The following is a 23,086-nucleotide window of genomic DNA, read 5'->3' as shown; positions in this document are numbered from 1 at the left end:
TGAAATATATAGCTGGGGATTGGGCAATAAGATTTCCTTTCCCTTCATTTACTAATTCAGCATTATCAGCACACTTTACCATTATTTTGTGAGCAATTTTCTGGTGCAAAATGTTGGAAGACATCCCTTTCTTGAAAATATGTGTCATTCTGGTTAAAATCCAAAACACCGAGTGCACAAAACGATGATTTGTCTGCTCCCTCGGAATCAGTATTTGAAGCTTCTTGCTTCTGGGGACAGGTGGACTAGACGTGACCATACTTCTAGAAATTGAGACATTTTATTTTCGTCTTTTACTTGTTTCTTTGTAGAAACCCTGTAGTGATTTGTTACAATGTTTTGTGAATAAAGAATGATCATTGCCATCTTTGCCGAACTTGAGGTATTATTCCACATTTCCATTTAGCTACTTTCCAATACGGCTATGTAATTCTGAACATTTCCCTCAAATTTGTATAATGTATTGCCCTATATCCCAGAGCTCTAGTTTTGTTTTTCCAGCAAGCTAGTTTTCCAGAGTATCTAAGGCTTCCTTTGCCTTTGTTGTTGTTGTTTAACATGTGCATACAGAGATTTATCCACATGCAAAAGAATAAGTGTCCACACGTCTTTGTTCTCCTCTGCATTTGTAGCAGCACTTGAACACGTGGCAGTCCCATAATGTTTCATATATTAGAATTAGTTTCATTCCAAGCTTCCATGTATTTTAGTCTTCCTCACCTGTTAGGGAGTCTACCACTGGAGTAAAGGTTTTATAAAATTTTACATTTGAAGACATTTTTTAATCACAAAACAGAGAGTTCAAATGCCAGTGAGCTTGACCTAACACAGTGTTGATTTGTTTGTGTTTCTACAACAAGACATACTCATGAACTGTTTAGAATGTGCTAGTATTATGTATTATGAACTAAATAACGATTACTGTTAAAAACACATTCTAATAATAGCCCCTACAGGATGAACAGACGGGAGAATCCTGGCTTTCTGGATACGAGGCATATAATAAAGTTATATATAAAAACAAAGATGAGGTGACTTACCGAACAAAAGCGCTGGCAGGTCGATAGACACACAAACATACACACAAAATTCAAGCTTTTGCAACAAACTGTTGCCTCATCAGGAAAGAGGGAAGGAGAGGGGAAGACGAAAGGAAGTGGGTTTTAAGGGAGAGGGTAAGGAGTCATTCCAATCCCGGGAGCGGAAAGACTTACCTTAGGGGGAAAAAAGGACAGGTATACACTCGCACACACGCACATATCCATCCACACATACAGATGGATGGATATGTGCGTGTGTGCGAGTGTATACCTGTCCTTTTTTCCCCCTAAGGTAAGTCTTTCCGCTCCCGGGATTGGAATGACTCCTTACCCTCTCCCTTAAAACCCACTTCCTTTCGTCTTCCCCTCTCCTTCCCTCTTTCCTGATGAGGCAACAGTTTGTTGCGAAAGCTTGAATTTTGTGTGTATGTTTGTGTTTGTTTGTGTGTCTATCGACCTGCCAGCGCTTTTGTTCGGTAAGTCACCTCATCTTTGTTTTTATATATAATTTTTCCCACGTGGAATGTTTCCTTCCATTATATTGATAGCATATAATAAAGTGATTTACATTCACTGAAATTAAATTTATGTAATGGGGGATGAAATCACAGAAGGTGCTATGGCTTGAAATGATGCTTGTAAAATCCATTCAGAAATGCTGAGCCTGGAAATTATATATCTAGTGGCACAACAATCCACAGTCCACAAATTCTGTTTGCACAGCAGTGTTCTAGCCCAACTCTCATGGGAGAGCCTCTGGTGGTAGTATTAGGAAATCATGAGAGGAAAATTCTGTGACAGTGAACGTTTGAGGGAGGGCTGAATGCATACTGTATAAGTATGCTCTTTGTGAGGAGTGTGTTCAGTGGGTTTTGTCTATAAGACAGTTTGCACTTTTGTGTTTCAAGTCTTGTGTTTCACATGTTGTAAAGATTCTGCTAGTGAGTAGGAACACTGATCAACTAAGAATGACCTTAGAGAGATACTAAAAAGTGAGAGTGATGAATTAATTTTTATCTTGTGTGGAGAACAGTTGTAAATCTGTTTTGCACTATTTGTGACGAGACTTCTCTAAGCCAATGTCCTTATTGATTCGATGTGGTAGAGTATTGTCCTTTCTGCCTTACAACTTGTTGATGGATATTGTTTTTTATGTATACAAATGATAGAAGAACATGACTAGCATATGGACAAGAGAGGGGAATGTGTGTGTAACAGGGCTAACATAGAAATTTTATATATGACTATTTTGTAAATAGAATAATTTGCATGCCAACTACAGAGGACAACTGCCACTAGAGTGTGGAATGGTCGCATATGCCACATTGAGGCACACATACCATATGCCCAAGTCACATTGTTTCTGAGCATTCAGCAGCAAATTGAACACTGTGTGCTCAACTTTGATGTTTAAAAGCACAGTCCACGTACCGACAGCTTACTCCTGTCACCAAGTGAGATGGTGAAGCAATAAGATACTGGGCTCTCAATTGAGGTGTTTGGGGTTCAAATCCCCATCTAGTCACCCAAATTCAAGTCATCTTTGGTGTCATTAAATCTCTTCAGGCACATGCCAGGGTGCTTCTTTTTTAAAGATCACCCCAGATTACATCTCAACTCTGAACTTGTACTCGGTAATGATTGTGTTGGCAATAGGGAGGTAATTCCTGAGCTTCCATGTAACCTTACCAGGGGGAAAAAAGGAAGAAAGAAACTTCCTTGTTTATTTGGTACCAACAATGGTTTAAGTACTGCTTTATTTAAGGGGTGTATTGGGAGTTCCCATACTGTAAAGTTGGCTATTTTTTCTAGTACCATCTGAGATGTTGCCCAGTGAGCTCAACATTGGATGGCAACAATACAGTGTTTGGAACCAGTGTAGGCCTGTGGGTTATGTGATGATTTGCATCTTGTCTGTAAAAGTGTGTCGGTAAAGACTGATGAATGGATTGGATGAGCTCACCGAGTGGATACTGTTACACTTAAAGAAGGATGAGAGGAAAATACATTTCAGTAATATTGGTTTTTGATCATTAGGGCATTTTCATTCACTGTGAATGAGAGGTACAGAGCTTAAAGCAGTGGACCTCTATTATGAAGCATTGTGGCAAAATTCTCTTCTGACCATCGTGATTTTTGTATTTTGTGCTTTCCCTAAATAAATTAACTACAATAACCAGCAGTATGTGGCTCTTTTCAGAAGTCTGCGTCCTATGTTCTGTCCCATACTTGATTCATCCATGCTTGTTCTCCACCTCTAATGATGTAGGGGGATGTTGAATGGCATATGTCTTTTCTTAATTTTCTTTCTTATGAGTAATATTAGGGGAGGTTTTGGGTGGTGGAAACAGTCATGGGTGACTAATTTTGAGTGATCTGCTATTAGCTTTTGTTTGGTGACTACGTGCAGGGCCTATAACATTTTCCATGAATAATATGCGTTTTACATTAAATAAGAACTACTGTTATCAGTTTTGGGAATTTTTGTGGTTGTACATTATTTTGTTATTTTTCAACATGATTTTCTCAAAACACAACACAGTTCCACCTTTAAAATTAGTAGAGGAAAAAACTAAAAATAAACAAGTGAACATTGAATGCTGCGTAGGGAGAAAAATTGTGGAAGCTAGAACTGAGAGAGTAACTAGGTGCACCAGAGAAGGGTCTAATAAACATTGTGAACTGTTAGTCTGTTCTTTGAAGTTAGATGCCATATCTTGTGTGGATGGTATCAGCAATGTTTTTGTTTGTATGTTTGTCATAGATGTCTTTATAGTGCAGACACTTTAACATGGTAGTTTATGTGGGGAGGGGGCACTTGAGACGTTGCTAGAGGTTGGGCCTGAACTACATTGCTTATGGCACTGCCAACCTCAGTAAGCAATTATGTTCTAGCCATTACCAAATGCTTTGTGTACTCTACTTTCCTTTTTGTTGTGTGTGTGTTTTTTATTTTCTTATATTGGAGTGGATGAAGAGCCTAATCCTATTCCATCACAGCATTCAAGTACCACTCCCAATACACCAGAAGAACTCAGTTGTTTCCATCACCTTGAATCAGTCTGTGAGGGGGAGGCAAAAATTGTTCCCCTGCACTGCTGCTGTTCCCTTGGTGATCTAAGTTCTCGTTGTTTACATGCATGGTCATCTGCCACATTAAAGTGTTCACACTGTAGTGTATTTTGTTTAAAATATGTCACTTAGTTCCTGTGGGTGGTGATACAGTTCATGTTGTTTACTAGTACACCTCTGCCACCACCATTATTTATTGGTCCATTTCAGTAATATGTAGATATTTTAACTGAAAAGAAGCTCTGTTTCTTCAGAAATGGCTTAAAGTTACGTTTAAAGATATTTTCTTATGTTGTTGCTGTTTTAAATCACTAGGTAGGCTGTTGAATAAGTGAACTGTTAGCCGTGAAACACTTCTTACGTGGTATAATGCTGTTCTAGATTGAGACATGGATATTACCAATGTTTCTTGCGTTGTGGATATGGACATTTTAAAGAACAGTAATTTGGGAACAGGGTACACTCCTCTATGATAAGGCTTGACAGGGTCATTATTTTCAGCTGAAAGATCAATAATGAAAATAGTGACACATTTGGTCATGGGGGGGGGTTCAACAATGGCATTGATTGTGTTGTACACTAGACCTCTGTAACTGTAGTGGGGTACTGAAGAATTGATACTGCGATTGTGCTTTGACTAGTGAAGTCACAGTCTTTTAGTTTTATTAGTGAAAATTGTGATGACAAACTGGTTTCTTCTGTAACTCAGTCTTGTTAGTGATGTCATTGATTGATCATTTCTAGTGGCTCCTATCTCGGCCAGTTTATTGTCGTGGGTCGTATTAACACACATCACATTTAACGATCTTCATAGCAGCTGTTTCTCTGAATATAGGAGAAAAATACAATATGTATAGTCGACTCATTTGTTTACCATTATCAGTATTTACTTGATTGTCTTGAAGATGTTCACATTAAACAAAAAAAGATTTTTTTTTTTATGAAGGAAATAAACTTCTGTGGATACTTCCTGCTAGAAGATTGTTACATCAGTTCTTATCAATAATTATGTTTCATGTTCCATGGATCATTTTGAATGATACATCGTGATGATGCGTAACAAGTCATTTTACATTCTGATAGCAAATTAATTTGTAGATGTGGCTACATGCTGAACATTTATAATATTTATTTATTTCTTTAGGGTTGTGTACCCCACACCACAATTGATGCAAACGGAACCCATATAGGATCTCTATGTTGTGTGTGTGCCTGACTGTTAAAGACGCTTTTCCTCAGGAATGGATTGACTTCTGAGTTTGAAATTTGTCAGATACTAAAGTGTATAGTCCTGTAGTAGTGTAATAAATGTAAGGTTGGAAGTCAGTGCAGTCAAAAGATACAGCCATGTATGTCAGACATTTTCATACTCTCAAACTCAGACATCAAAACCTATAGGGTACTTGCCGTTGACCTCAAATCATGGAGTGGTCAAGAAGCAAGTTTAAATAGTACAAGTAAAGGAAAAAAATCCAAAAACTGTTAATTTGTAATTGTATCACATTTTTTGTTATCCAAATTCAAACATAAAATTAAAACATTCTTGAAAATCTTGGAATTTGCAAGACTGATAACTTGCCAGTATCAGTGTCAATAACAGGCAAAAATCTTAAAGATTCCTGCAATAGACAAATTGTGTGTGTGTGTGTGTGTGTGTGTGTGTGTGTGTGTGTGTGTGTGTGTGTGTGTGTGTGTGTGAGAGAGAGAGAGAGAGAGAGAGAGAGAGAGAGAGAAAATGAGGGGGGGTGGATATCTCTTCTGAACAGCATATTGAAAGGCATCCCAGATATGCTCAGTAATGTTCCTATCTGGGGAGTTTGGTGGCCAGCGGGAGTGTTTAGACTCAGAAGTGTGTTCCTGGAGCCACTCTGCAGCAATTCTGGATGTGTAGGGTATCACATTGTCCTGCTGGAATTGCCCAAGGCTGTCGGAATGCACAGTGGACGTGAATGGATGCAGGTGATGAGACAGAATGTTTACGTACATGTCACTCTCCAGCTGAACATGCCCCACACCATTACAGAGCCTCCACCAGTTTGAGCAGTCCCCTGCTGACATGCAGGGTCCATGGATTCATGAGGTTGTCTCCATTGCTTGATGCAATTTGAAAGGAGACTTGTCCCACCAGGCAACATGTTTCCAGCCATCAACAGTCCAGTGTCGGTGTTGGTGGGCCAAGGCTAGGTGTGAAGCTTTGTGCCACGGAGTCATCAAGGGTATATGAAGGGGCCATTGGCACTGAAAGCCGGTATACTTGTGAAATGGTCGTAAGCGAAAATCCCCACTTCATCACTACTTCGGAGACACTGTTTCCCAGCGCTCATGCGCTGACTACAGCACCACGTTTGAACTCACTCACATCTTGATAACCTGCCATAGTAGGAGCAGTAACCAATCTAACAACTGCACTAGACACTTTTTGCTGACCGCTGTGCCATATTTTGCCTTTTACGTATTTCCTTAATTGAATACACGTGCCTATACCAGTTTCTTTGGCACTTCAGTGTGTGATTCTGTTGTATGGAACCCTCAGAGTGTGAGTCCTACTTGCACTAACCAAGTCTTTTTTTAAAATATACAAATGTGAGTTAGTAATTCCTAACAAACATCTTTTACATTTTACAATAATATACTTTCTTCTACGGAATAGGAAGAGTTGTCAAAGAGAACTATTTTCAGGTTGTTTTCAAATTTTACTTTACTGTATGTCAGAAATTTTGTATCACTGGGTAAGTGATCAGAAATTTTAGTTGCGGCATTGTGAAATCCTTTTTGTGTTAAAGACAACCTTAATGTGGAGTAATGAATGTCTTTTTTTCCTTCTAGTATTGTAGTTATGTACGTCATTGTTCCTCCTGAATGGCAGTCGATTTTTTACAAGAAACTTCATGAGGAAATACATACAGTGTGAGGTAGTAGTCAGAATGCTCAACTACTTAATCAGTTGTCTTACAGGATGATTGTGGATAAGCATCTCACATTATTCTCACAGCAAGGTTTTGAGCTATGATGACTTTCTTTCTGAAGATAAGTTTTTCCCTAACATTATTCCATATGACATTATGGAATGAAAATGTGGCAACTTAATGCTGTCTCTCTTCCCAAGATTTGCAGTCATTTTGAGTGCAAATGTGGCAAAACTAAGTTGTTTTATGAAAAATTTGCTTTTTCCAGTTTAAATTCTCAGCATTATGGACACCTAAGAATTTTGAAAATTTCCACCCTATTATTTCCTTCCCACTTATTACATTGTCATTGTTAAAGTACTTGTAGATATGCAGAACTGAGTATGTTGTATCTTTTTAAAATTAAGGGTGAGACCATTCACAGGAAACCAGGAAGTGGTACTTAAGAACTTTGTTGTCTTGTAGTATGGGCCCACAGCTTCTGTAAATTATTGAAGAATTTCATCTTGCTTTCAGCTGTTAGAATTTCATTTTGCAATTGCAGCTTTGCCATTAACCCATTTTCAGGCATCTGCATGACATGGTACAATGTAATGAGAGTAATTTACAGTAAGATTGATTAGCTGTAGATACAACCAGTTTTGTAGTTTTTTGACATTCATATACTGTACTTAACAAGATTTTTAGGTATAGTCAGGGATGACAATGTAATATGCACAACTGCACATCAAAGAAAAACTAATCAGCAGTACTAGTCAATATTCCATTTCATGTGCTGTGGTTTGGAGTGTACTGTATATATTACACAACTACAAGTGTCCACTTACAGTATATTAGAGTGAATGTGTAAAACAATTGAGGAAATTTTTGTTTATGGTACCTTCAAAGAACAATCACAGTACACACTCGGTGAACAGACAGACGTCAGAAATAAAGATTTTCTTGACTGTTTTAGACATTTATTCTAATGTACGGTAAGTGCAAACTTGTAGTTGTGTGATATATACAATTCAATCAAAATTGCAAATAGAACATTGTCTATTATCACTGACTAGTTGTTCTTTGATGTGCAGTTGTGCATATTACATTGTTACCTCTGTATATACGTAAAAAATCTTTTGTACTAAGTACAACTTTCTGCATTCTTTTTGTTAGAGATGACATTACCCATTGGTAGGCTATGGCATCAATCTCATAAAACTTCAATTTACCTAGGAGAATACTGTGGTTCACACAGTCAAACACCTTAGGTAGGCACAGAAAGTACAAACTGGTGCCAATTTATTATTTAATGCTTTTAAAAGTTAGTGAGTGAACATGTAAATGGCATTTCAACTGATTTATTAATTTTAATCATGTCAGGATTGTCTCATGAAGCTATTTTCTTTCCCTTGCTTTCCTGTCCTGTGCATGTTGCTTTTGAGTATTGCATGTAGCTGTACAAAGTCAGTATCCCCTATCCCCTACTGATTGAGGTGGCACAGTGGTTAACATACTGGACTCGCATCCAGGAGGCTGATGGTTCAAACTCGCACCCAGCCATCCTGATTTAGGATTTCTGCGATTTCCGTGAATCGCTTTTGGCAAATGCCAGTATGGTTCCTTTGAAAGGGCATGGCTGTAATATGATGGGATCGATGACCTCGTTGTTAGGTCCCCACCTCCAAATCAACCAACCACCCTATTCCCTAGAATTTTACACTACACTGGTTACTATCAGTTTTGGGAGAACACTATACTGAATTGCGTTTTTGGCCTAATAGGAAACAAAAAAAAATTTGCTGCAAGAGTTTTGCTAGTAAGGTATATTTTAATTTTTTTATATATTCATGTGTAGAAACTCACCAAATGATTTTTGTACTCTTTGCAGGTAACTATGTTTTAAACTATTTGTTTACTCGTCCGAAGCTACCTAACTTTGTAATTCAAGCACTAGTTACATTGTTTGCACGTATAAGCAAACTTGGTTGGTTTGATAATGACAAAGAAGAATTTGTGTTTAGAAATGTTGTCACTGATGTCACACAGTTTCTGCAGGTATGTCTTAGCTGTTTATTTTAAACATTCTCCTTACTTGGATTATAATAAGGTACTGTATATTATCAACTTTTATTTTGGTCTTTTACACATTACTAGATAACTTAAACTATGCAGAGTAGATTATTGTAAAGTTCCTAACAAACTTTTGTGGGTGTAGATGTATTTTGTGTATGTAATGTTAAGTATTTAATTTTATGACATGTTGATTTGGTTATTATAAACAGAACTGGCTTAGTAATGTCAAGCCTTCCCAACGCCGGCCGGAGTGGCCGAGCGGTTCTAGGCGCTACAGTGTGGAATCACGCGACCGCTACGGTCGCAGGTTCGAATCCTGCCTCAGGCATGGATGTGTTGATATCCTTAGGTTAGTTAGGTTTAAGTAGTTCTAAGCTCTAGGGGACTGATGACCAAAGCAGCTAACTCCCATAGTGCTGAGAGCCAAGCCTTCCCAACACAGAAGAGTAATGGAAAGACTGTAAGTAGCAGATAAAAATAGGGAGGTGGAGATCGAATGGTCCCTCTAGAACCTGCTTTAAAAAGTAAAAGAATTGAGAAATAACTGTGAAGGAAGGAAGAGTAATGGAAAACGCAACTCGCCCAGCTAGCTGTGCGGTCTAACACACTGCTTCCCGAGTAGGAAGGTGTTCTGGTCCCCGGCACGAATTTGCCTGTCAGATTAATGTCAAGTTCCGGTGCGATGGTGGATGGTTTTTAAGGCTGTTTTCGATCTGCCTCAGTGAAAGCAGGCTGGTTTCCCTTATTCTGCCTCAGTTACACTATGTCGGCAATTGCTGCGCAAACACTGTCTCCACGTACGCGTACACCATCATTGCCCTACCACGCAAATATTTGGGGCTACACTCGCACTCGCCTGGTATCTGGTATGACACGTTCCTGATTGGGGGGGGGGGGGGGTGTACATTGGGGGCTGAACCTCACAATAACCCTGGGTTCGGTGTGGGGCAGGTGGACTGCTGTGGCCTATTGTGGGATTATGAACCACTGAGGGCTCTGGCAGGACAAAGCCTCTCCATCGTTTCTAGGTCCTCAGTTCAATACACACACAATGGAAAACCCACAAGTAACAGCTTGGCAACATCATCTGTTCATCACTGATACCACCATGGCATGGTCATTGAAAGGATCGGCATGATATGTCGGGATCAGGCTTTATTATACCACCACTGTCTTCATTATCTATTGTTATCAAAAAGGCATCTAATAGAGTTTAACTGCAAGATGGATATAAAAAAAAATTGTCTTTGTATGATTTAGGCATGATGCATAAAAATTCGTAGCAGGATGTAACATTACTTTATACATCAGTGGTAGTCGTAATGCATTTACCAAATTCTGCGTAAAATTACTGTAAGATTTGTGTTGACCCCTTTGTGAAGAATTAAATGATACTTTCAGGCCAGGCTGTATCACTGATAACATTTACTATCCGTTGATGTACTTAGTTTCCATATATGTGCTAAGAACACAGTAGTTGTATGTTGGCTGTTTCAGTATTCTTAAGAAATCTTATTGTCATCTCAAATTTCCAACATCAATTTATTACAGCTGTGTGGAAACTACACTGGAATCTTCACTTCAGGTGACTTGGTCATTTTTGTAGAGAAACTTAAGTGCACGTGTGTTGTGCTAGAAGAATGGGGTTGATAAAAATAATGTGGCCATTTTGTTTCCAAGGTTTATTCTCTGGCTTGACTAGTGCGCTATTATCATCTCTTATTTTCTCTTTGCCCTATAACATCTGTAGAAGTTTATTGGAACAGCAGCATATCTGTGAACATTGGGGTATTTTTGATCTGCAGTCTCATACAACCTTACATACTTATTGACACTTGCATAATTAACATCTTTCAGTTTCAAATCTTCTACAGGTACCTAAAGCTTCTGTATCAAGAGAAGGAGAATTTTTATTACGGTACTGGACGTCCAACAGAGAGAAGCAAGTGGCCATCCACTTTCGGGGCTTTCCATTATTAACTTAGGCAAAAATCTGAGTTTATGTCTCAATATTAGTCATCTTTATGCTGACACTACATCAGTGCTTAATTTTTGTTTCCAACTAGAGCTGTTGTACATAATGTAGAGTGTTTGTATTGGTTTAGATGCTTGTACTACAGTTCTAAAATGTGCTGTGTGGATGTCTTTAAATGAAAGGAAAATCCATGAAACCATTTTAGGTGAACATGGTGCACAGTCTGGCAGTGTTGTATATCTGGGAGAAAATGGAGCCCCGACTGACTTGACTTGAAATGAGCATGAAGATGAAATAACATGTCCCTGTGGCATCCCTTACTACTGGGCTTGTTTGTCATCAAAGCCTTTGTAGTGTATATTGGCAAAGACGGTTCAGAGCTCTACTCTGCTATATCATCTCTCAGGGAATTATGATTGTTTCTGTGTGAGCAATGATAGAAACTTTAACTGACACCATTTAGAAGTACATTCAAAATACCCAGGATGTTTTCGATGCCAAAGGTGGCACTAAGCAGTACTAAATGACTGTCTGTTATATTTTGTCCACCACATGCAGGTTAGTAACATTTCATTTTGCAGAGAACACTTTTTAGTGACTCATCATCTGTCACAGTGATAAAGGCCTTGTCTTTCAGTGGATCAGTTCCTTTATAGCACTCTTAGTTGAGTGACTTACTTATTTCCTGTTGGATCATAGGACAGCAGTCAAGACCTTCCATCTGGTTCTGTTGGCAGCCAAACATGTCATTTATGTCCATGTTACACCCGCTTTCAGAGCTTCTACTTCCACTGTTCTTTTCCATGTCTTTTTCGGGCGGCCGCGTCTATGTGTTCCTTGTGGGTTCCAATCCAGTGCTGGCTTTTCAACAGCTCCTTGTTGTTTGCATATAGTGTGAGCAATACACCTCCATTTTCTTTCCTTTATTTGTTCACGGATTGGTCGCTGGTTTGTCATCTCCCGGAATTTGTCATTTGATATAACATCTGGTTCGTCTTGAGATGTTCTTATTATGCCAGACAGGGTACAGTTGTACAAAGGCTCCATTTGCCTTCCTTATTCGACTCTTTACATCCTCCTTGGCCCCTCCATCTTTACAGACGGTACTTCCTAGATATACAAAGGAGTCTACTTGTTCCAGTTCCTTTCCATACGCTGTTAACTTTGCTTGTTTTTCAGATCACATTTTCACTTCCTTAGTTTTCTGAACATTTATTTTAAGTCCTGCAACTTCTGCTTCCTATTTCAGTCTTTCCGACTTTTCTTCCATGTCGAGCAGTCTTTGCGAGAGCAGACAGTTATCGTCAGCAAAGTCAAGGTCTTCAAGCATGTCTTGCGTTGCCCACTGAATACCTCTTCTCCTACCATCAACAACTCTTTTTCATTACGCTGTCCAGTACCAAAAAGAACAAGGTAGGCGACAGAGTACATCCCTGCCTCACCCCAGCATTTGTTTGCATAGATTCAATAAGTTTCCCATTGTGTAGCACCCCACATTCATATTCAACATACATGGCTTTAATAATATTTATTATCTTTGATGGTATTCCATATTCTTCCAAGGTATGCCACATATCTCACCTATTAAGAGAGCCAAATGCATTTTCAAAAACAATAAATGTAAGATAGAGTGTGTTCTGCAGTCTGCTCAAGTATTATACGCAGTGTGTTGATGAGATCGACACAACTTGTGTGTTCTCTAAACTCAGCTTGCTCTTTTCTCTGTCGTGCCTCGACTGAGTCCTTGATACAATTTAGCATCACTCTACAGAGTACTTGACTTGGTACAGATAGGAGGGTGATGCCTTACCAGTTATTACAGTTGGTACTATCCCCTTTCGTTGACAACTTAATAACCAGCCCTTCTTTCCAATCCTTTGGTATTTTCTCTTCTGATCGTATCTTCTCAAACAACGGATGCAGTAGATTTACGGTGGTGTCAGTGTCTGCTTTTAGCACCTCAGGTGCAATATTATCCATTCCTGGAGCCTTCCCGTTCTTTATCTGTTTGAGAGCTATTTTAATTTCAGTCGTAGTTGGTGTGTTTACATTGATTCTGTCAGTGGCATCTGGAAAATTCCATTACCTCTCCCTCTCTTCAGGTTGCTCTCTGTTTAAAACTTCAGAAAAATGTTCTCTCCACCTTCTAAGTTGGTCTTCTTTTGTCGTCAACAGTCGACCTGTCATTGCTTTTCACAGGTCTGTTATTATTGAAACCTTTTTTGGACAACATCCTAGTGATGAGGTACAGTTCTTTTGCATTACCCCTTGCTGTGGCTTTCCCTGGTCTCAGAGCTTGCTCATCCATCCACTTTCTCTTATCATTCCTCACAGTACTCATTATTTGAGAGCCAGTAGCTGCATACTCAGCTTGCATTCGAGTTTTCTGCTGTGTTATTTTACTCATATTTAATTTTGCCTTAATCTCCTTCCTACAGCTAATAAAATTCCATTTACGCTCAGACATCCAATCTTTCTTCAAATGGTTTTTAAAGCCAAGGACCTGTTTGTTTATTGCAATAGATGTCCTTAATCTGAGTCCATGTATCAACAACACTATTTTCATCATTTTCCTGTGCTGCTTGGAGAGCGTCGTATCAGTTCCTTAGCTCAGTACAAAAAGCTTCTTGTTTTGCTGTTGTTCTAAGTTTTTCCACATCATATTTTTTGTTCCGTTGTTCGAACTTTCTATTTTTAGCCATGATTTTAGTCTAAAATTTGCAACAATAAGGTGGTGGTCACTGCCAACATCAGTCCCACGTTTATTTCTCACATTCATCAGCGACCTTCTAAATTTTTTGCTTGGCACTATGTGATCAGTTTGGTTTTCCGTTCTATGATCAGGGGATACCTGTGTAACCTTATGGCAATTCTTGTGTGGGAATAATGTATCTCCAATCACCAAACCGTGACTGGCACAGAAATTTGAAAACATACCCCCATTTTCATTCATTTCTCCGCTAGATTTTGGAGAAATCCAAACACAAGATGGATACACCTTTCTATACTCTGGACCCGCTGGAGAGTGAAATATGCTCACTATTTTTATATACTGTACTTAGCATATTTCGCGATAGTACCTTTTCTGTGAAATGTTTACAAGATGAAATTTGTCTTGGCTTCAGTCGTCTAGTGGAAGATCGGCTGCAGAAATGACCTGGTTCAATGCGTTTGCCTCATTTTTGGTGCTTCAAATACCATTTCTTCGAATGTGGTTTCTTCTTAAAGTTTATATAAAAAAATAGTAACATAATTCATTTTTCCTGTTCACTAGCAAATTGTTATGACGGCGACCTGCACATTGTTCTACCGTCAACACACACCAAGAGTTCACTGCCAACTGACTACAGTCAAAGACGACTCTAGCGTTAAAGACATTTTACACAACACACAAGCTTCCACTTGTAATCAGTCTCTTTGATATTCCTCGTCACATCTACTAATAGTAATCAGTATGCTGTCACTCTCAAAAATATAAGTAAATTAGTATAAAATAAGGCAAAATACAATTTTAAAAAAATTCGGACAAAAATATAAGAAAACATTTTCAATTTGGTATCGACAAATCCGGTAGAAAATAACACATCTCCCAGATCCATTATAAGAGGATGCAGAGCACAGAAGTGGAGTTGGACTTTCATTAACCAAAGGAGTGAAAAAGAGTCTTGTGGAATAGAAACCGGTTTCAGAAAGACTACTGACAGCACGTTTTAAGACAAACGTTTGACATGCCACAGTCATCCAATGCTATGCTCCTACAGAAACCTCAGATACTGAAGAAAAAAGTTTTACGTCTCCTTAAGAGACACCATTAAAAGTACCAGTAAGAGAGACATCTTGATTATTATGGGAGACCTAAATGCAAAAGTCGGAAAGAACAATGAAAGCCTAGATCATGTAAAGGGAGTCCATGGTATAGCACTCTTACCTCATATGAAATTGTTAAAAAATACATCATTTTATCGAATACATTTAGCTGACTGCAAAAAAATTTCCTAGTAATTATAAGAAAGAAATTCAGTACTCATATGTGACTTTTCATTACAGAAAAAGAAAGAAATGTAGGTTCATTAGAAAAACTGACTGTTTGCTTTTGGGTCATGGACATTATGTGCAAGGGTTGTATTTCTGAAAGTGTCAGTAAATACAGTTTTCACTTCAGTAGCTTCTTTGTTGCGGTAACATCTATACTTTCATGGATTAGCTTAAAACAAATCCTTGATATATTCATATTTAATCCTTGTAATTGTTCTGGTGAATTGTGTTTTACTGCATTATATTTGTGATGCAAGGAAGATTTAAGAAGCCTATAATGAAAATAAGTGATTTCTTATTTTTCCGGCAGCCTCAGAGCAGGGCCTACAGTACTGCATGTGTAAAGCTTGTAATCAAATGGTCATCGCAGAAAGCAAATTTTTGTATAAAAAGTTTGTACTTGAGTATTTGTTTTATTTATTATATGTGTATTTTGTAATTCATACGAGAAATAAACTGCAGTAGTTAAAAAATTTCATGAGTTTTTTTATTTTTCACCTTTTCATTCAGTGGCTTATACAGTTACCTATTGTGTGTGCAAGTATCCAAGTTTGCTGTTGCTCTTTGCATCATTTTACACACAGAAAGGCAGGTCATAGTGCAGGAGTAACTTATTTAAGTGTTAAATGCATCCCAGTTTTTGAAACCAGTATGATTATTTTTATTTCAAAGTTTACAGGCCAGAAGAAAGACTGATTGTTGAAGTAAATCATGTGTAATGGAAATAATACATAAACAGTAATTTCACAACTGAGGCAGTTACAACAAAGACAATAGTACCAGGATTTTCTCGAAAAAGAAAAAGAAAGAAAAACCCACCTAGAACTAAATGAAGTACAGTTAGGGACTGTTGCAGTAAATAAGATTAGTAAATACAGCAAAATTAAGAGCTGTCCTATAAATGAGACAATTTTCAGTGTAATAGTTGTAGTAATGCAAAATATAAGATTTGCTCAGCTTTTGTGATTGGTAGCTCATTCTTCAGTAACAAACAAGAAGTGCCATTTGGATTATCAGAGCAAATGAGGTATGAATGTCCTTTACTTTTTCGTACTCCCCCCTCCTCTCTCTCCCTCCTCCTTCCTTCCCTCCCCCCCCCCCCCCCCCCCTTCCTCCCTCTCTCCATCCCTCCCTCCATCCGTTTCTTTCTTTAAACTGGCCAGTCTGCAGTCATTTTTCCTCTGTTTATAATTACAAGTTCAGTCATTGTGCTTTTAGACAAGTCAATAACTGCATTAATTTATGTGCGTGCTTTTGTTCATTGTGACCAGTTGTATTCTTGTACTAAAGACCTCTCCAGCTTTGTGAATGAAAGTGTATCTTGTCGTTTAGCAAAAAGCTATTGTATAGTTCAAATTTTTGAGCAATATTGGAGTGAGGCTGTGCAATATAAGCCAGTATCATATTTTATCACACCTTCATAAAAAAATCCATCATGCATTTATTTTACACTGTTTCAGCAGCAAAAAATGTGGTATAATTTTTTCAGCTATTTTGATATAGTTGAAATTTCTGTATGGTATTTTTGGTTGTTTCTTATGTTTTCATGCTTCCTCACATTTTTATAACCATCTTCGTATCAATGTACTTTCTAAACATAGTGCTAGTGCACAATGCAATAGAAAATGCAGCAGTAGACTTGGAAACTGTCATAAAATTATTCAAGACTGTTATTGACGCAGCTTCAGGTCTCTTGACAGAAATGAGCATCGAAACACAGTGTGCAGTGTAATATGAAAGATGACAACAGAAATAATTGGCTCTTTGCCTTTGTATTCATTTGAAACAGCTGATATGGTTGCTTTAGTGAAAAGAGAGGTAGTTACCTTTAATCATTTTTAGTGTTGTGTGAAAATAAATGCAGTGTCTTTTGAGTGAAATTAAATCTCATTTTCAGTCACTACTCTGCCCTGCCTGGAGGGGGGGGGGGGGGGGGGAAGTGAGAGAGAAGTTAAATGAAGTGCTGTCATAAATATATTATGGCAGCAGAATTTTATCTTTCTAATGAAATTGCAATCATTTAGCCAAACACTATTGTACTTGTTGAAAGCTTTAAAGAAATTTCATTGTACCTGCAGAAGAATTATTGTAATATGTATGACATTATACATTCTACAAGAAAATGGCTAAAATAAATCACGAGCTGTTTAAATTTTCTCTTGGAAGGAAATTTATGGGTGATGTTGCTAAAATACATATACTAACATAAATTGCAATACAATGTTTTTTATTGATTTTTTTCAGTATGGATTGTTATGTATTTCCTTTGTATGTGACAATAACATTTTAAATTTTCATTTCAGGCATTTTTCATTTTAAGAGGACTTAACACTGAGATACCTTTGTTACACCAGCTTAATATTTCAAAAAATCAGTGTGTGTGCCTGATTAGTTGCTTTTTAGATTCTAATATTGAAACAAGCTTCCCTTAATATATACAGAGTTGGTGTTACTTGTGTGTTACACTAATATGGACTAAGGAAATTGCATATGGCAATGTGTAGGCTCCATTTCTGACACTTTTCCAATAATTATTGACAAGCTCATTTGATTGTATGCCAAATGGGGACATTAACAGCTGCATTGATGGGTCTGGTAAAGCAGTAACCAACCAGATTTATCTCACAATATGTGAAAAATGATGTTCAAAGCAGTGCTTACCACCTCACCTCCTGTTGTATTAAATCAAATTATTTAATCTTGCAATTAAAGCAATATAACTTTCTCTGTCTGTATCTAGAACATCTAATCAACAGTTTGCTCTTTCTGTTCATTTTATTTAATTTTATAGGAGTGATTTTCTAGCTCTTTTTATGCATAATTCAGCTGTTGTCAGTTGTACAGTTTCATGGATATAATAAGTGTCAGCATCATAAATGAATTGTCTGAAATAATTTAACGTCTTGTATTTATTTAAAGGGTAGTGTGGAGCATTGTATGATTGGCGTGCAGCTCTTATCGCAGCTAACATGTGAGATGAATCAGATTTCTGATGTAGATGCAAATCGCTCTCTAACGAAACATCGGAAGATTGCATCGTCTTTCCGAGACACACAGTTGTTTGAAATATTTAGATTGTCGTGTTCTTTATTGGGCACGGCCAGAGAAAACTGTAAAAATCTGAACTTCAATGATGAAGCACAGGTATGTCTCCAATACTGTTTATTTAATTATTACTTTTTATGAGTGCAGACAAAAACTGAGATATTCTTAGTAGTAAACTTGCATTTTTGTTTGAACTGATTGTGTGGTGAGACAGTTTAGAAAAGTGTATTTGGTAACCAAACATTTAACACTATTTTTGTTATGTTGCGAAGATGCAATTAATTTGTGTGTGTGTGTGTGTGTGTGTGTGTGTGTGTGTGTGTGTGTGTGTGTGTGTGTGCGTGTGTGCGCGCGCGCGCGCCACTCGTTCGTTCGTTCGTTCTACTTGGCCATGAACTCCAATGTATAGCAGTCTTTTTGTTGTGCCTGTGTGCGTCTCATCATCTCCTCTATATAGTGAGTAGTAATAATAATATTGTCATTATTCTGTTGTGGATTCTCCATTGTTTGACATCTAAAGTTTAATGTTTAGTACAGGCTTATTTTTCACTAAGCATTTTGTGCACATCTGTTAAATATGTGTTTATTGGAAATTGATATTAAAGTAAGAATACTAACAACAGAATTAGAACTTTCAACAATCATTGTGTTTTACCTAGACAAGCTACAAATAGACAAGAGACTTTTCTAGTTTCACTTGTTATTCTGCATGCCACCATATAAAAAACAAAAACACTGAATATTAGTATTCTGTGTGAAATTTTTCTCAAAGAATTGTTTTGTATTACTTTTTACTGTTTCCATTTAGCAGTTCTGACAGTCATTTTTGTACCCTGTCAGTCATAAACTGCGCAGTTTTTCTTTCATATTTTTCTGATTACATATACACTACATGATCAAAAGTATCTGGACATCTGGCTGAAAATGACTTAAAAGTTCGTGGCACCCTCCATCGGTAATGCTGGAATTCAGTATGGTGTTGGCCCTCGCATAGCCACAGCTTCCACTCTTGCAGGCATTTGTTCAATGAAGTACTGTAAGGTTTTCTTGGGGAATAGCAACTCATTCTTCACGGAATGCTGCACTGAGGAGAGATATCGATGTCGGTTGGTGAGGCCTGGCACAAAGTCGGTGTTCCAAAATATCCCAAAGGTGTTCTACAGGATTCAGGCCAGGCCTCCGTGCAGGCCAGTCCATTACAGGGATGTTATTGTCGTGTAACCATCCTGCCAAAGGCCAAGCCTTATGAACAGGTGCTCGATCGTGTTGAAAGATGCAATCACTATCCCCAAATTGCTCTTCAATAGTGGGAAGCAAGAAGGTGCTTAAAGCATCAATGTAGGCCTGTGCTGTGGCAGTGCCGCGCAAAGCTACAAAGGATGCAAGCCCCCTCCGTGAAAAACACGACCACACCATAACACCACTTCCTCCGAATTTCACTGTTGGCACTACACACACTGGCAGACGATGTTCACCAGGCATTCACTGTACCCACGCGCTGCCATCGAATCTTGTGTACCATGATACGTCACTTCACACAGTGTTTTTTACAATGTTCAATTGTCCAATATTTACGCTCCTTGCACCAAGCGAGGCATTGTTTGGCATTTACCGATGTGATGTGTGGCTTTGAGCTGTCACTTGACCATGAAATCCAAGTTTTCTCACCTCCCACCTAACTGTCATAGTACTTGTAGTGGACCCTGATGTAGTTTGGAATTCCTGTGTCATGGTCTGGATAGATGTCCGCCTATTACACATTACGATCCTCTTCAATGTTCGGCAGTCTCTGTTAGTCAACAGACAGAATTCAGTCTGTACGCTTTTCTGCTGTACGTGTCCCTTCACGTTTCACTTCACTATCACATTGGAAGCAGTGGACCTAGGGATGTCTAGGAGTGTTCAAATGTTTGCGTACAGACATGTGACACAAGTGACACCCAATCACCTGACCACGTTCGAAGTCTGAGAGTTCCATGATGTCTAATGACTACTGGGGTTGCTGATAAGGAGTACTTGGCAGTAGGTGGCAGCACAATGCACCTGATTTGAAAAACATTTGTTTTTTTGGGGGTTCTGGATACTTTTGATCACGTAATGTATCTGGTTGTCGTATCTGAAAATTACTTCGAACAAATAGTTGGAGAAGACTCAATTTTCTTTCAACTAAGAGGTATTGAAGGTCAGCATTTAGATGTAAATTTCATAAAGCTGTACAGTTTCACTTCTCAAAAATACTCGAAAAAAATCTGTTTTCAGAGTTTGAGGGATGATGGTATGTGTAAAATGTTTCACTGTGTCACACAGTCATCAGTAGCTGTGTGTTTAATATTCAATAATTGTACTTGTTCCTATATTGAACTTTGTGAATACGTGTGTTTGTGGTACTTTTATACATAGCACAATGAACGGAAGGCCGAATTGGGATGATTGCCAGAATACTAGGAAAGATGGGCGTACATAGACATTTTAAGTGAAAACCAAGGTTCAGTAGGTAAGCATGTCATACATTATCAGGGACTGAATACAGGAAAATTGCGCGTAGGGATGCCACCAACTACTTGGAGGAGCCATCGTGGCTGAGCTGGTGGATAGAAGTCCAAAAAATAGGAAAGGAGATTGCAGAAGATGTGTGTGCTGTTGCTCCCGAGGCTGAGAGTGAGCATCCTCTCAAACTCTCATACTGCTTGTGTACCTCAGAACCACATGTGACATTCTTTCCACAATTCTTGGTGGTCGCATCTGGCATAGTCTTGAAGCATGCTCTGTCAGCAATGCTAACTGATGCTATCCGCCCTCCGGCCTGAAATACAGGCTGGTTCATGGGTGGACAATAATTTTGAGTGTGACAGAAATTTCAGTTTTCCATAAATTTTCAGTAAACCCCTTAGTTAGGTGATAGCTTGCACAGAATACTCATTTTCGGGATATTGGAGATGGAAGCAGACAGATTTTCTCTTACTGATGTGGTGGCCATGTAAAGTACATTTTGACAATTTTTTTCTGTACGCTGGATCTAATAATTTATATCAAACAGTTGAATGTAAATTCAACATGCAAATTTGGGGAGGGGGGGGGGAGATAGGAAAATTGCTCTTCAGATGGTAACAAAAAGCTCCTGAAGCAGTGGTTTTGGCTGTTTTGCCTACTGGAAGGGCAATAATTCTGTGGTCATAACTGCACATGGACAGACAGTAAAATTTTGTGTTGAGAAGCTTTCTGTGGGATTCATCCTCTTACAAGTGTATAAAGAGATGGAATATGAAGGAGGAGAAAAAGACCCAAGTGCCTTGCCCCAGTGCTTTACACCAGTACAATAAGTACATGGGGGAGTGGATTTGGCACTAACACTTACTGAACTGTGCGGAGTATCACTGAACTCAAAATGATGGTATCTTCATCTGTTTGGATTCTCTTTAGATTTCTGTGTCTTGTATGCACAGCTCTTACATCAGTGAGAAACAAATGACAGCAAAATCTCACTGAAACAATTCCAAGTGTTTTCTGAGAAGAGGAAACTTGGCAGGCCATCATTGGATGCTCAAACAGCCCAGAAGTAGTAGACTGCAGCTCATGTGCCAGTGAACAATGCACAGTATGACAAGTTTTGGCCACTTGGCAGAGTGTCAGTCAAAGGGAATGTAAAATGTTGAACTGTTCTGTGCTGTGTACCAAAGAGGAATTGTTTTATGACATTCCACTTTTCAGACACAGGAACAAGATTGTAGTACCTATGAGCCTTGTATGGGTAATGTATTTCAGGAAAAAAAAGTAGATCAGTGTTAGACAAGTCCAGATCCATGTAAAATTTTTCATGTGACAATATACATTTACTTTAAGTTACACAATATGTTTTTCTTCATAATATTTTTGTATGTGCCTAATAACGGGTTAATGGAGTGCTCTCTCTCTCTCTCTCTCTCTCTCTCTCTCTCTCTCTCTCTCTCTCTCTCTCTCTGTGTGTGTGTGTGTGTGTGTGTGTGTGTGTGTGTGTGTGTGTGTACCGACTTCACCTCAAATGTTAACCTGTTAAGTGGGTAGTTCGCGCGCGCGCCTCTTCCACAGTGGGTAATATATGTCAGCGCACACGTTCGCGGTGGTGCTGCGCACTGTTCTCACATTTTCTTTCGCATTTTTATTGTTGAATTTAAATTGATATTGGGTGAAGATGAATAAAATATATTGCAGAAGTTAACAAAACTGTATTTTCACAATATTACATACCATTTTCAGTGTGAAACATTTTAAAACAAGATTCTGCACACGAGGAAACTTTGCATTCTGCGCACCAGTATGAAGTCTCTTTGCGAATGCCTTTTCTCATACACACCACACACCTCCTTGTTGGTCTTTTCTTCGTTGTGGGCGGCAGAAGGTCTGGAAAATGCCTGGGTGTAAGGCGTGTTGCTTTTGGTGTTCGAGGTGGGCGTCCTACTGATGTCCCTTGATGTGGTGAAGATATGGTCAACTGTTCACCAAGACTAATCAGGAAGCTCATTCTACTTTGTTCGCTACCATGCTTCTTGTACAGATTTTATGCATTGTAGCATGCAATGTCCAACAAGTGGCGGAAAAGCTTCTGATAGTATTTTTTCTGCCTGCTTCTGGCCATCTGGTAGCTTTTGAATGATTCCCTTCTTAGAGTTTACATTTATAAATGTATCGTCAGGGAAGGTGCTGACCATAACGACGTCTCTTTTGTCTTTCCATTTCATTACCATCTGCTTGCCTTTGTACCCTGTTATGTACTCCCCTTTCTTCAGTTTTTCCTTTTTTACAAAGTCAGGGAACCCCTTCCTGTCTTGCCACATTGTGCCGATAACACCGGTGTTACTGCTGGTTAGTTTGTCCACCAAATCTGTACTGGTATACCAGTTGTCAAGATAAATACAGTGGCCCTCCCGAGTAGATCGTCAGTGGCCTTTCCTGAGTAGATCGTCTGCAAGCTCCAAAACAAA

At 38.6% G+C, this 23,086-nt stretch overlaps 1 protein-coding gene across 4 annotated transcripts in view; it reads left to right on the top strand.

The window, feature by feature from the left end:
* The window catches only part of LOC124600531 (exportin-7), a 243,836-nt gene that overhangs the window by 7,757 nt on the left and 212,993 nt on the right, over positions 1-23,086 (top strand). For all 4 annotated transcript variants that reach the window (XM_047136171.1, XM_047136169.1, XM_047136170.1 and 1 more), the window contains exons 3-4: positions 8,889-9,055; positions 18,003-18,227. In XM_047136171.1, the coding sequence (XP_046992127.1) occupies positions 8,889-9,055; positions 18,003-18,227 (392 nt within the window). The remainder of the gene's footprint in view (positions 1-8,888; positions 9,056-18,002; positions 18,228-23,086) is intronic.

This window comes from Schistocerca americana, chromosome 1 (genome assembly GCF_021461395.2).
Source record: "Schistocerca americana isolate TAMUIC-IGC-003095 chromosome 1, iqSchAmer2.1, whole genome shotgun sequence".
Classification (NCBI taxonomy): Eukaryota; Metazoa; Arthropoda; class Insecta; order Orthoptera; family Acrididae; genus Schistocerca; species Schistocerca americana.
The sequence above is the reverse complement of the archived record's forward strand: the minus strand, read 5'-3'. Positions and strand labels throughout refer to the sequence as shown.